Source organism: Pomacea canaliculata, linkage group LG9 (assembly GCF_003073045.1).
Source record: "Pomacea canaliculata isolate SZHN2017 linkage group LG9, ASM307304v1, whole genome shotgun sequence".
Lineage (NCBI taxonomy): Eukaryota > Metazoa > Mollusca > Gastropoda > Architaenioglossa > Ampullariidae > Pomacea > Pomacea canaliculata.
In genome coordinates, this window is record NC_037598.1 from 3,044,315 (window position 1) to 3,058,479 (window position 14,165).

The 14,165-nt window shown below is 50.6% G+C and overlaps 1 protein-coding gene and 1 long non-coding RNA gene across 2 annotated transcripts; one reads left to right on the top strand and one right to left on the bottom strand.

Moving 5' to 3' along the window:
* The first annotated feature begins 442 nt into the window (after positions 1 to 442).
* On the top strand, positions 443 to 1,621 carry LOC112571633. Its single transcript, XR_003100857.1, has 2 exons — positions 443 to 716; positions 1,055 to 1,621. It is a non-coding gene; the product is annotated as an uncharacterized LOC112571633 (long non-coding RNA).
* Positions 1,622 to 2,829: 1,208 nt separating this feature from the next.
* On the bottom strand, positions 2,830 to 13,091 carry LOC112571632. The gene is made up of 4 exons (XM_025250770.1): positions 12,684 to 13,091; positions 6,229 to 7,417; positions 4,267 to 4,560; positions 2,830 to 4,058 (listed from the first exon to the last, which is right to left on the bottom strand). The coding sequence occupies exons 2-4, from the start codon at positions 6,547 to 6,549 to the stop codon at positions 3,840 to 3,842; spliced, it is 834 nt and encodes a 277-aa protein (XP_025106555.1). The 5' UTR covers positions 6,550 to 7,417; positions 12,684 to 13,091; the 3' UTR covers positions 2,830 to 3,839.
* Between the last annotated feature and the right edge of the window lie 1,074 nt (positions 13,092 to 14,165).

Below are 14,165 nucleotides of genomic sequence, written 5' to 3' on the forward strand. Positions count from 1 at the left end.
TGGGGCTTTTTTTTTTTTTCTGATGTCACGTAGGCGATTGTTGCTCCGTAAGGTCGTGGAGGCCTGGCCGTCGTGCATTCAGGTTGGCTTGTTTGTTGTGCACTACGAGTCTGGAATAGGCTCCATCTTTGTATTCCTTTGGAAGGAGAATCTGAGTTTTGATGTTGTCTAGGCTTGCTAGGAGCGAGGGTAGGTTTGATGGTTTTGGTCTGGTTTTGAGTTTCTGCCGTTTGTGGGCGTGGCACTCTGTGAGTGGTTTTCCTTTTAGGGCTTGCCTTCAATCTTGACACGCGATGGTTTGGAAACTTCGCGAGGCTTCGTCTTAAAGAGGGGGATATGTCGCGTGTCGGCGATTTTCCTGCTGTCCGTGTTGTGCTTTCCGTACTGCGATGGCCTGTCGCTGGGTGTGTACGTACGGATGGGGAGAACCAAGGGACGGTTTACCGGGTCCTTGTGTAACCCTATCCGTCTCGCGAGCCAAGAGCCCTGACTCGCGGCGTCACAGGTATCTTTTTCTTTCGGATGGGACAGCAACCCCCCCCCTTTCTCTTTGTCTGTTTCTTTGCTTTTCGCGCGCGTTGGGTCCTTGGGCGCGTTTTTTTTCTGTCTTTTCTGGAGAGTCTTCATCCAGCAACGACGGCGCCGGACGTGGGGTGACGGTGGAGGACCGTGGCCTAGCGGCGGCGCTGGTCTCTCACCATCACAAGCCGATTTGGGTGAGCAGAGTATATCTTCTCTTGAGTTCCACACTATTTAGTCTATAGGGCCCGGGTTAGCATTGGTAGTGCGAGTGAGAGGGTTTACTTGTCGAGTTATGTTCCCGTTTTTTTTTTTAGTGTAAGACTTTGTGCCTCACCATGTTAGGGTAGATTTGTGTTGGCCGGGTCGCGGCGCATGTGGCGCGCACCCGGTTTTTTATTAATGGATTTGTATGTTTAAAGGACCGGCGTTTTAGCGGTCACATGTATGTACACTTATGCTAGAAGATGTTATTGGACACTGAGCAGTGTCTAGAGTGCCGCCTGCTGATTGAATGAATTGTTTCTCTTTACAGGCTTTTCTTTTTTTGTATATTTTCTACGTGTTTCTTCATATTCTTCATGTTGGATTTGCTCTTCGTCCATGTCGTCGTTTCTGCATATTGCCTTTCGTGCTAATGTCCGCCATTGTGTCGACCCTGCGCCTACCGCCTCGTCGGCGCGTGAGCGCGACCCTGCTGCGCGAGTGTGCGGCCTGGCCATCGAGGGAGTACCTAGGGTGGAGGTCGGCGAGCAGGGACTCACGTGACCAAGGTCTACCCGGACGGGAGAACCGAGGGGAGGACAGCTGGTCCAGAGGGAGAGAGGGGGGGGTCACCGCTGTAGCGGCATGCGGGCCAGAGAGGATGGGCTGCCGCCAGCGAACACCTTGAGCGGACATTTGACTCGCCACCCAGCAGTGCGTGCGGGTGGTTTGTCTTCCCTCGTTGTTTTGTTTTTTGTTTTTTTGTTTTTTTTCTTCTTTGCCTACTGTAACATGCCTGTGCACAGGGCAACTCTTGTATTGTGAATTATGTTTGATGCTTGCCTCCTATTAATGTTATTTTATGTTTAGTTAATAAACCTGTCTGTTTTGTAAACTTTGTCTTTGTCACCGTTGTTGTTGTGGTCTGCGCTCAGCCTGTGGTTCGAATGGTATGTCAGCAAGCCGTCTCCGGCCGAGCGGAGGGGGTTGCGCGTTCGTCTCCGGCTGTGCGAGCGGACTTCGGGCGTGCATCTTCCGGCGGCCAGGGGGTGGTAACGCGACAATACGTATACAAAAATATATAACTCCTTGATAAGAGACTTTAAAAAATAACTACTATATAATTTGCATATCATTGTCACGTAAACATTTTCATGAAGAAGCTTGAGTTATCCATCTGCAAGTCCGCTGGATCCAAATGGACTCCATGTGAATTCAAAGACCTTGCCAATTCTTTGTTGTGATTAATTGTGGAAGTCAGCAAGGCTCAGATTTTCTCTCATCCCAAACTTGATGCTCAGTGAATCAAATTTTAACAGGTTGCTACGGGTTACTGGCACATTTTCTTTGGCCATTTCAAGTCGACTGATTCCCAAAATCAGTCTTACGATGGTCGTTCAAAAAGTTCGAAGCCTCACCCAGAAGAAGTTGCAGAAAGAAGACAGTTTTTCACAATTTTTCTACATAGTCCCCCTTGACATCGATGCACTTGGTCCAACGATGCTCAAGCATTGCAATCCCATCCTCCTGCTGCAACTCCTCCACAGCACGTGACCTCATCATTGGTTGCAATGACGACTACGTAGGCGGGACGAGTTTAGGAAGCAGGTAGGTGTCAGATGGAGCTGTGTGGTGAGTACGGGAGGTGGGGTAGCAATTCAAACTTCAGCAGCACTAATTCTTCACAGTTTTATAGGTGGGAGAGTCCTCAGCAAGTGTCTGTACCATGTCTTCATGGAATTCCCTGTGTGTCACACCTTTGTTTTGCAGATACTGTAGGACTGCTCTGGCCTCTGTTTTGTCCATTTGTAACTGTGTCGCACGACCCTTCACCTTTGCATGAGCCTCACCCGCACACAAAAGAGAAATTTGTGATACTTTTTCTAGTTTTATTAGAAGTGGTAGTGTGTTTCCACAACAAAAATGTTCAGCTATGGCTCTTCTTTCTGGGTGATGCTCAGAACTTTTTGAACGACCCTCGTAGCTGCTTTGTTCTGAATTGTTGCACGACACAGAGTGAAGAACAACAAGAATAACAGTAATAATTGCAATAACAACAATAACAGTAACAAGAAAAACGAATGAAAAAATGGGAGAGCTATCAGCCTTTAGTCCCAATCCACATACACAGGATCGCTGACCAATAAGTTTTCCACTTTACGGGATAGAACAAAACTCTTGCAAGTGAGCAAACGGTTTCCTAGCAACACGAGGAGACAGCGGACGGTGCGAGCTCTCGCGTTGACGGAGGTAAGAAAAGCTCCAACCTCAGGATCTCTTGTGCTTTCGGTTTATTGTCTCTAAACCAGGGAGAAGTAGAGGTAGATGCCTTTTGTCATTCTCCCCTTCCCCCACCACCACCCCCGCCAGAAATAATCAGATAATTAAACTGTCGACAATCATGGTGTCGGCGCAGTCCGCAAATCGGTTTTCACAGGGTTCGCCAGTCGACCAGGAGCATGCCGAGGGCATTAGCAGACGGCCAGCAGTGGTGTATAGGTGGGCTGTCATTTATCCAGAAATCTTTACACCTGAGGATGGGACTAGCTGCACATTTCTCCAGCTTGCTCAGGGTCCTCTGACCGTGCTTGTTGCACATGTGACACACGTGACACGTGTAATGAGCCTCACCTGAGGCACGTCTGACACTAGCCCTGGCCCTGTCTCCATGACGACAAATAGTTACCTGCAGATTGTCTCTAGTCCTACCCCGATACCCTGCAGGCACATGCACCCTGTTCCATTCCTGTTGTGACTCTAAGAGTCCCGCTGCTTCTGATTATGATTAGCGTCGATGATTTCTAACTGTTGACACCCCCTCTCTGTGCTTATCGCCCCCATCATTGGGCTCCATGGTTTTCATGAACGACAGCTTCCTCGCCGATCGTCTCTACGTCTGTTTATAGCATCGCTATCCACTTTCTCACTTTCTTTTTGTGTGTTCTGTAGAGGTCACTGACCCCTCCCTTTGTACATCATCGCCTGCCTCTGTCATTGTCACAGACTGTGTATGCATTCGTCACAGACTCGTTCTGCTCAAATAGTTTTCTGCTGACAGGGTGGCGGTCCTTCTAACAAGCACCTGGCTCCGCCCTCCCTCTCCCTCCCCTCCCACTTCAGCTGATCATCTCCTGGACCTCGTGCAGGCCAGCCTGCAGGCGCTGGTGGTGAGCGTAGTCGTAGATGGAGTACAGCATCAGGAAGGGCACGCCCACGTTCTTGATGGCGAAGGTGGAGATGGGCAGGTGTAAGTGCTGCCACAGGAACAGACGGGCCGCCAGCAGAGGACCGTTCACTCCCAACAGCACCAGCAGCCGATGCAGTGTCTGTAGATGCTGCAAAGACCGAGGTTTGGCTTTAAGCACAGTGAAAGGCGTTAGCGTAGTCAAAGGTTTAGTGTAGTCAAAGGTTTAGTGTAGTCAAAGGTTTAGTGTAGTCAAAGAAGTCAAGTTTGAGCCACATACACATTTGTGACAATGCTCCACCGTGACAGCTTTGTGACACATTTTGGATAGTACTTCTAAGGTCAACGTGTGTGCGTACCTTGGATAGTGGGCGCGCCCCGAAGTGTGTTTTGCTGAGCACCATGAGCAGAACTGTTGGGAGGACGAAGTTAAGGCAGACGATGCTCATGATTGTCCATTCTACCCACTCCGCCATGTTGTCTCGGGCCGCGGTGTCCAGGAAGACGCCCAGCAGGTCCACGGCGTCCACAACGTCCAGCAGCACGGACCACGTCAGCACGTCAATGCGATGTCGCCGCCTGGACTCGGGGGCAGCATCATGATGAGCCAACAGGAAGACGAGGAACACTGCACCTGCAGCTGCTACTGTCACCTGGAATACAGGTGTTACAGCTCTGTCACCTGATGTACAAGTACATGCAGCTCTTACTACAAGTATTGCAGCTCTATAATGTGGATAGGCTCTACGTCTGTAATGTGGGTAGGCAAGTTCTACATGTCCGTGAGATGGGTGGGCTCTATGTAATGTGGGTAGGCAGGCTCTACATGTCTGTGATGTGGGTGGGCTGTACATCTCTGCTTCCATGAGCATTACGCCATGACACATTTTGTCATGTCCCGTTAAGACATAAAGCTGTTAAACTGTTTGTGTAAACTAAGGAGTTAATGTTTGTGACCTCAGGGCAAACACTCTCCCTCCCTCTCTCTGTCACTCCACGTACAGTTGTATTCCCTGGGTAAATGTCGATGTCTGTGTAACGTGCAGATGTTACAAGGATTCTGACTGGTTGTCTATCGACCTCTAGCTTCTTGTGACGTCATGACATACGAGCGTAGGCTCCGCCTGCAGGCAAGTTCGACCACCGCTGTACACGGAGGGTGTGCTTCCTTCATCGTCTCCTCGTCTCAGGTATAGCGAGTGATGGCCCTTCCCTGCTGTGTCCTGCATTCATTACACAGGTCAAAGGTGGCGGATCATAAAAGACGGTGAACGCTGATGACAGATTGGATGACAGTAGACGTCAGACGCACTTCTGCCCTCGAGCAAAAACAACTCGTCATACAGTGCAGTGTGCTAGACTGAGATCGTAGTCTCACTCTCTCCCCCTCTCTCTCTCACTTGCTCTTCCTCGTCTCCGGTCTGATGACCCGCCGGGCCAGCTGTGCATAGCATGGTGACGTCACGAGTGTTTCACAGCACTGCACACAGTGTGGCGTGTCACCAGGTGCCTGGGTGCATCTCATGCGCGCGCGTGTGTGAGTGGTCGTATGGGGTGTGAGTATGTGTCTGTGTATGTGTATGTGTATGTGTGTATGTGTGTGTATGTATGTGTATGTGTGTGTGTATGTGTGTGTGTATGTGCATGTCTGTATGTATGTGTGTGTGTATGTATGTGTATGTGTATGTATGTGTGTGTCACAGCGCACTGTGGGACTGAAGTCACTTAGTTCTCGCTGTGCGTGCGTGAAGTAGGGCCAGCCTGCTGTCACCGTCAGCCCGGGTGCCGCGGGTGCAGTGGCTGATGGGTGGGAAGCAGGTACCCGCATGCCTGTGACGTCTTGTCACACAATCGACGCAGTGGGTCACATGGCAGCCGACTGTAGGGGGAGGGCATGGGAGGGGAGGGGAGGAGAGTTATAACGGACAACGTGAAGTCACGGGTCTACCTGACTGTTGATCACAATGAGCAAGAAACTGCGAGTGTGCGACCGGTAGAGGCGATGACTGGCTTACTGTACACGTAGCTTACCTTTCACCTTCAGTGTAGGCTACCTGTAAACGCAGGTCTGTGACAATAACGTGCCTGTTAGCTTACCTGTACAAGTTCGTGTACCTTACATACACAAGTGCGGGTTTGTGTCCAATAAAGTACAGAACTATTTACCGCCAAAGTTCGCTTTTGCTTCCGTCATGTGTGGGATTGTGAAATGCTGGTGAGCTTACCTGTAAAGTTTGGTTTTGTTTACCTGTAAAGTGCTGCGCTGCTTATGCGTTTACTGTTTACCTGTTTGCTTATCTGTAAGATGTAGCTTTACTCACCTGTAAGGTGCTGGGGCCGAGAAAGGTGTCCTCTTGTAGCGTGTGCGCGAAGTTCTTGTAGATGAGCACGACCCGGATGCTGAGGAAGGCTGCGTACACCAGCCAGGCGAAGTAGGTCAAGGGCATCTTCCCGGGGGACGGGGGCCCCTCCTTGCCGGCCACCCCCTCCTCGCACCTGTCGTGCATCATGCCCAGCACCCCCTCCATGCAGCAGGCCACGGAGTCGCTGCCCCTGGCCGCCAGGTGGTTGGCGCCGCTCCGCATGCACTGGAGGGCGTCCTGCATCTGGCGGTACGAGATGGAGAATGTGACGACGAACATAAAGACCACGGCGATGTCGCCGGCGATCCAGGCGAACCAGTAACGATTGTTGTAGTGCACGAGGTAGCAGTCCAGCAGTCCCGCCCTGCACCATGACCAGCATCAGGGTGGCAAGGCGGGTGGGCAGCAGGTAGATGGTGTCACACAGTTGGCGCGAGGACCCGCACCTCGTCGTCCGCGACTGGACGGGCGGGTGGGGCAGGTAGTGCGAGGAGGAGGAGAGCGCTGTCGAGGAGAGAGCTGCCGATGACAGCGACGACGCCGGCGACTCGTGCTGCAGGCCGTGTGTCGTCTTCAGCATGTCGTTTCCAGCCCAGGCTTCCGACAGAGGTTTGTGGCGGAAGTTCCGACACCCGTGCATTTTTTTACCTTCTCTCTCTCTTTCTCTCTTCTTGAGGTTACCGGCTAAATCCGGAAGGTGGGGAGGATGTGTTGCGACACAGCGAGTCCTTCACGCGCAGTTGTAGCAGCGGCGAAATGTCAGACTGTCAGCCGCGTGCCGTTGATATTTATACATCCATGTTATCATCCTGCCTGCTGTCACTCGGCGTCAGCAACCTGCCCGTGCACATGGCACACCACTTGCAGAGGTGGACGGTTGCTGCCCTCAGCCCAGTCCCCCCACACAGACACACAGACACACGTATATACACACACGTATAAATATACACACACGTACACACACAACAGAGATGGCTTTACGGTCGTCTCAAACTTTTGCCAGGTGTCGACTTTCAGGGTCGGACTTGCTTCGCTCCGTCACTCACTCACCGATGTTGCCGTGTGGCGCCCGGAAAATGTCGTTTTATGGATGTCGACAGCCTGCACCACCCTACACCACCACCCTGCACCACTTCGCGGCGACGATCTGCAAAACAGATCAATGATCTGCTGTAGTCCGTTAGATAAACCACCTTAAGGATATACCAGCTGCTGGATAAACCAGCTAAAACATATACCAGCTATCAGATAAACCAGCTAAAACATGTACCAGCTATCAGATAAACCAGCTAAAACATATACCAGCTATCAGATAAACCAGCTAAAACATATACCAGCTGCTGGATAAACCAACTAAAACATATACCAGCTATCAGATAAACCAGCTAAAACATATACCAGCTATCAGATAAACCAGCTAAAACATATACCAGCTGCTGGATAAACCAACTAAAGCATATACCAGCTATCAGATAAACCAGCTAAAACGTATACCAGCTGCTAGATAAACCAGCTAAAATATATGCCAACCGTAAGACACAGCGATCATTGCTATAGTCACAGTGTCTAGTATAGTCTATATACTATAGTCTATGTAGTCTACTACCACACACAACGCTACGTGCGGAGGATGGCAGCAGCAAGAGTTTAGTCTGGAAGGAAGCAGAGAAGGGAGGAGGGCGGACTAACTGCGTATTTGTGAGTGTAGTGTCGCTGGACAGGTAGACGACAGGTAGACGACAGGTAGGACCCAGCGGTGTTCATGCCGTGCGAGCGCCAGTATCCAGTATCCGGGCGGTACGTGGCGGTAACGTGTACCGCAAGCGGCTGTTGGACGGCAGGTTTGGTGACGTGGTGGGTAGCTGTTGTGGTAGCTGTTGACGTGATGAGTTTTTGTTGTGGCAGTTGGTGATGTCATGGTGTAGACTGTAGTGTTTACACAGGTATCCAATATGTCGCAATACTGTGAGCTAAGTGTTCACACGCTATCGGCTCTCACTCTCCTTTCTATTTCCATATTTAGCTGCAGTGTAGTCGTCAACACACCCGCATTAAAATAAACATTGGTAGTGCAGGTAGACAATGCAGTGGCGCTACACGAGCTGCACAAACCGTGGACAGACGCTGTATAGACACTGGACAAACACTGGATGCTACATGATAGTCACTGAGCACATAGTGGACACCGTGTAGACAGGTGTTAGAGCACATAGTGGACACCGTGTAGACAGGTTGTTAGAGCACATAGTGCACACCGTGTAGACAGACTGTTAGAGCACATAGTGCACACCGTGTAGACAGGTTGTTAGAGCACATAGTGCACACCGTGTAGACAGACTGTTAGAGCACATAGTGCACACCGTGTAGACAGACTGTTAGAGCACATAGTGCACACCGTGTAGACAGGTTGTTTACAGATGACGTGGCACCCACTCACTACACTACACCGACCGTAGGTTGCCATAGCATTGCCCAGGAAAGCAAGAGTGCTGTCGTTTGACTGGCTGACTGGTGACATGGGGTCACAGCTGACTGTCAAGGTCGTCATTCATCGATCACGTGGTCGACTTTTTACTGGTCCAGTCTATTTATGGTACCGGTTTCCCCGGTGTAAATATAGAACTGGTGTTGCCAGTGTAGGGTTACAACTGGTTGTCCCAGTGTCGACACACACTGGTCTGTGGCATGTCAGTCTATTGTGGGACACTAGACATGACTACACTGGCCATAGCCACGCATGTCACTTCATGTCATCATGCATGAGTGGCTTTTGTAGACTGACATGTAGATACTCATCTTTGTATACTAGACATGTAGAGTGTGTACACACTGTGCTACACATGTAGGAGTCTGCTGCTATAGGAATTGTTGACTGTCTATACACTGGACTACTAGGTGAGTAGACTGTCTATACACTGGACTACTAGGCTAGGGACTGTGAGTAGACTGTCTATACACTGGACTACTAGGTCAGGGACAGTGAGTAGACTGTCTATACACTGGACTACTAGGTCAGGGTGGTGTAACGGGTGCACAGGATGCTGTCACGTGCACCTTGCCGTTCTTCTGACATTGAAGTCAGGTTAGTCCCTCCAACAGAACAAACGACGAAACAGAGACCTTCGTGACTGACAGACACTGACACGTGGTGTAGCCTGTCACATCCTCTTACAACTGTCACAAGATATTGATGACAACCCTGGCTGTCTTTGTGTCTCACACACACACTCACACACACACTCACTCTCACACACACACACTCACACACTCACCCACACACTCACACACTCACTCACACACACTCACACACACACTCACACACACACACACTCACACACACACTCACACACTCACACACACTCACACACACACTCACACACTCACACACACACTCACACACACACACTCACACACACACTCACACACACACTCACACACACACACTCACACACTCACACACACTCACACACACACTCACACACACACACACACACACACACACACACACTCACACTCACTCACACTCACACTCACACTCACACTCACTCACTCACACTCACTCACTCACACCACACAATGGAGTATGGGGTGGACACAGTGAAGACTGTACTCGCAGCTGTTTCCACTCTCCGTGTCGGTCAGGGGATGTCACGTGTCACGTGTTATTTCGTCAAGCACCTTGCAGTAAAGTGCATTCACACACACACAGATGCACTCTCAAGTCCGTATTCCTGCAGACACACACACACACTCACATACACACACACTTGCACCTACAAGCCATGCGACTGTGCTACAAGAAAGCTCGCGCTACCCACAGTAAGAACTGGGTACCTGAGTTTATGACCAGGGCAGCAACACGTGACATGCTGCACCCTACACACCCTCAGCCCCTTCACTGTGCCACCCCACACAGGGGCCGCAACCATTTAAGCTGTGACAGTTTTATACACCCTGATGTCGTATGGCAACATACACCATACCCGGTGTACGGCAGGCTCACACTGCAGCTTACCCAGGGTGCAGGCACCCACTGGGGAGGGGGCACGTAGACATAGTATGTACTTCTTTTAAACGGCGAAAGATGTGAGGACATGGGGTGGGTGACGAGTGATGTGAGGACATGGGGTGGGTGACGAGTGATGTGAGGACATGGGGTGGGTGACGAGTGATGTGAGGACATGGGGTGGGTGACGAGTGATGTGAGGACATGGGGTGGGTGACGAGTGATGTGAGGACATGGGGTGGGTGACGAGTGATGTGAGGACATGGGGTGGGTGACGAGTGATGTGAGGACATGGGGTGGGTGGGTGACGAGTGATGTGAGGACATGGGTGTGTTTATGATGTCCGTACATTACATCTGCGTGTCATGAACCAGTTGAGGCCGGGTAGGTAATCATAGGTGGGCAGCGGACAGTGAAGGGAAGCCTTTCTCCCCGTTTTTACGACTTGACAGGTGCCTTGACTGATGGAGGCGATCGAGGCCCAGAGTCGGGGGGAAGGGGGTAGGATGTAGCAGTGTACGGGTATAGACGGGTATAGCGCGGTGAGCAGTAGTTGCCTCAGGTTAGAGCGATAGCGTCCGGGCCGGGTACATTCGGTGCAAAGGGGTCACGTGTTGGAGCAGTATATAGTTTAGGGTAGAAGGCGTTGTTTCCAATGCACCAGCAGGGACTACCGTCTGGCAGTGTCGTACCAACTGTAGGCAGCAAGTGTGAGGGAGGCCCTTTCCACGTGGACACGTGGCGCTACCTGCTGGCACTTACAGTCTGGCACCGTGGAGACTAAGCGAGGGTCTCCGTCCTCGCAGACGACAAGAAGGGGATACATCGTCAGAACCGGCAACAGCAACTCTGCCACCCGTTGCCTGGAGCAACCATCGGGGGTAGCGACTAACTGTACCTGTGTAACCCTGGGGTCTTGGTCGTCTGGAGCCAGTGCCGGACCACTGTCGCCTGCGATCGTCACCGCAGCTATCGTCCGTTGCCTGGGGCAACCAGAGGAGCAGCAGTGCCAGTAGGCTAGGGACAGTGCGTCAGAAGACTCACTTCCAACGTCGTCGTCATCGTCATTGCCTGGGGCACATATAGATGTGTGTATATGGGTGTATATATGTGTGCGACCTGTGATCTCCGCCAGTAGTGTGCCACTACTGGTTGTGGAGGGTTAGCCTGTCAGAGGACTGTGTGAGACTGCTGTGTGCCACACTGGGGGAGGTGGGGAGGTGTACGTGTCAGGGGGACGTCACGTGAGCCACGAAGCGCACCGGGCTGTGGAGGAAAGTGTGTTTCTTTCTTTGTTAAAATTTCACGGTCCTTATGTGAGGTTGTCTCGTTAGAACATTGATAGTGTGTATGATAGTATTTAACTTAGTTTGTGTTGTTATTAATAATAATTTTACTGTATAACCGTGCTGTCAGTTGTGTTTGCACACGCGGTAGGAGTGGTTACTAGTGGGTACGTGTGTGGACGTGCGAATAACCGGGCGAGTGGGTGTGAGAGGGGAAAGTCGGGTGGAGCGAGCCAGTAGAGCGAGTGAGGCCCACCCTTCTCCCCGCTTCATTTGTCACACTGCATGAAGTCTTTTTCCTTTTTTTTTAAATTTTTTGTTTCGTGAAATCATGCTTAGGACATTCCAAATGACGGAAATGTCTCAATTAAATGCGCAGAGCACTGTATTTAAGCAAAACAATAATATATCCTGACTAAATAAAAACAAACCTAATTGCTGAATATAGCATAAAATACCATGTGAAAGGGTATCCGAGATAAGATAAATATTAACATGGGTAGAGGCGACTGACAGCTGTGGAAGCTGTAATGTGAACGACTGCTCTACAGACAGCTGTACCTTCAAAGAGAGAGAACTCTGGTCTCCGCTGCTCTCCCCTTGAAGGCTACAATCACTGTCACAACCATCGCGCCCCCTACAGATGTCAACATCTGTCTCTGCATCGCTCTCCTCTTGATGTGTCTCTCTTCTTCTCCAGGTGTTCACAAGGAGTTGTCAGACTGTCTACAGACGGGGGTCGGACGGTGCGGGGTTGTGGCATCCCGGAGGTCATCAAGCGACGAGTGATATTCAGGAATTGTTACTGTTACATGTGCTGCTCCACGTTTGTCGACGAATATTGAAATGATAAGTCTTTAGCTTAGCTATCTTTTCTCAAAGAAGAATTTAAAATAACATATCTAGCCTTACATAACACCAGAACAGATTTTGCGGTGTGACTTGCGGGTACACACGCAGCGGGGGAAGAATTGCCCTGTCTACACTGAGTGCCAAAAGCTTTAGTCTCTCTGTCAGGTGTAAATCCTGTACCATACCTACAGTATACAATATACATTATTATACACGGCCTTAACCTTGTGACTTGCTATTGTACAAAGTACTGACGATGTACCACTCACCTCATGAGACTTGTCGCAAATGAAAGAGGGTATCGCTTAGTCACGTGGTGTGTACTGATGAGCCACTCACATCAAAAACTGTTGTGTCCGTGCGTCCGTCTCACGCCGATCGACTTTCGCACTGACTACACAGGTCTGGCAGGTAGGAGATGAAAGTCGGCAGTTTAACGACTGAGAATAAACTTGTCACAGCGGACGAGCGGGTGTACAGCCATGTCCTAGCCACAGTCGCCCTGAAGTCTCTCAAGCGTGACCACCTGTCGTCGGCAAAGAGTTCAAAACCTCGGTGTACGCTGGCTGGCTGTGTGTCTGGCGGTGTGTGTGTTGTGTGTTCACTGAGCTGTGACACGGTGTATCTCGAGGACACGGGTGGGTGGGGGACGAGTGCTACACACCGGCTACACCTGTCATCATGGTAACGCCGCTCACCTCGCACACGTCATGTAGCATGACCTACTGACCTGCTGACTGTAGCGGCACTGAGGTACTTCTCGCTAGCTCAGTCTCAAAACGTCACTTACTGCTAGACCCAGCAGGACCAGTTCTCGGGCCGAAAGAAAGGTGCGGGCGCTGCTCTTCGCCCGCTTTTTGTACAGGGCAGCTTGGGTACTACGTCACCCGATGTTTGTACCGGACAGCTTGGGCACTATGTCACCCGCTGTTTGTACTGGGCAGCTTGGGTACTACGTCACCCGATGTTTGTACCGGACAGCTTGGGCACTATGTCACCCGCTGTTGCTGTCCGTCTCGCGCCGCTCGCGCGACCACGCGTGGGGTGAGAGGGGATGCGGGGTGGAGGGGATGCGGGGTGGAGGGACCAAGCACAGTCGCTGTACCCGCTGACCTAAACAGCGCTCCCGCTACACTCGCAAGTTCTTCATCTGATTTAGAAATCATTCTTTTCGGTTTTCGTTATTTTCAGTTAAATCATCTACACGAATGTCGCCGCCTTTTCAAATGCTAACTGTCATTAACAGAAAAAACATGAACACACAAAATATAAATAAGTTTTTTAGCAGACAAAGAAAGCGCAGCCTGTGGGGGGTTTGCGGAGGTCAAAAGATGTTTGAACCCCGTGCACGAGGCGGAGGGGTGGGCGTGGAAAGATGTTATCTCAGTGTCACTGTCCCGAAGGTCCAGGGGAGGGGAGTTGAACTCTCCTGGGGAAATCCTGGCACCAACTTGGCCACGAGAGCGATGGCGTGGTGAGTGACATAACTGAAATCAGTACACTGCAGGTTGTAGAAGCCACGTGTCGGCTTATCTGTTACAATAATTGTTGTCAGTGTAGCCATCATACACACACCAAGTTCCAAGTGGCCTCAATAAAACTAATTCTTATTAAATTTGTTATTATCACTTCTTTTTTCCCTCTCTCTCTCTCTCCGTTAGGAAATCTGTTATTTGTACTACGTATTATTTTATGCTGCAATTGTTTTGCCTTGCATCAGGGGAAGCTACTGACATTTGTGTGCTAGCTTT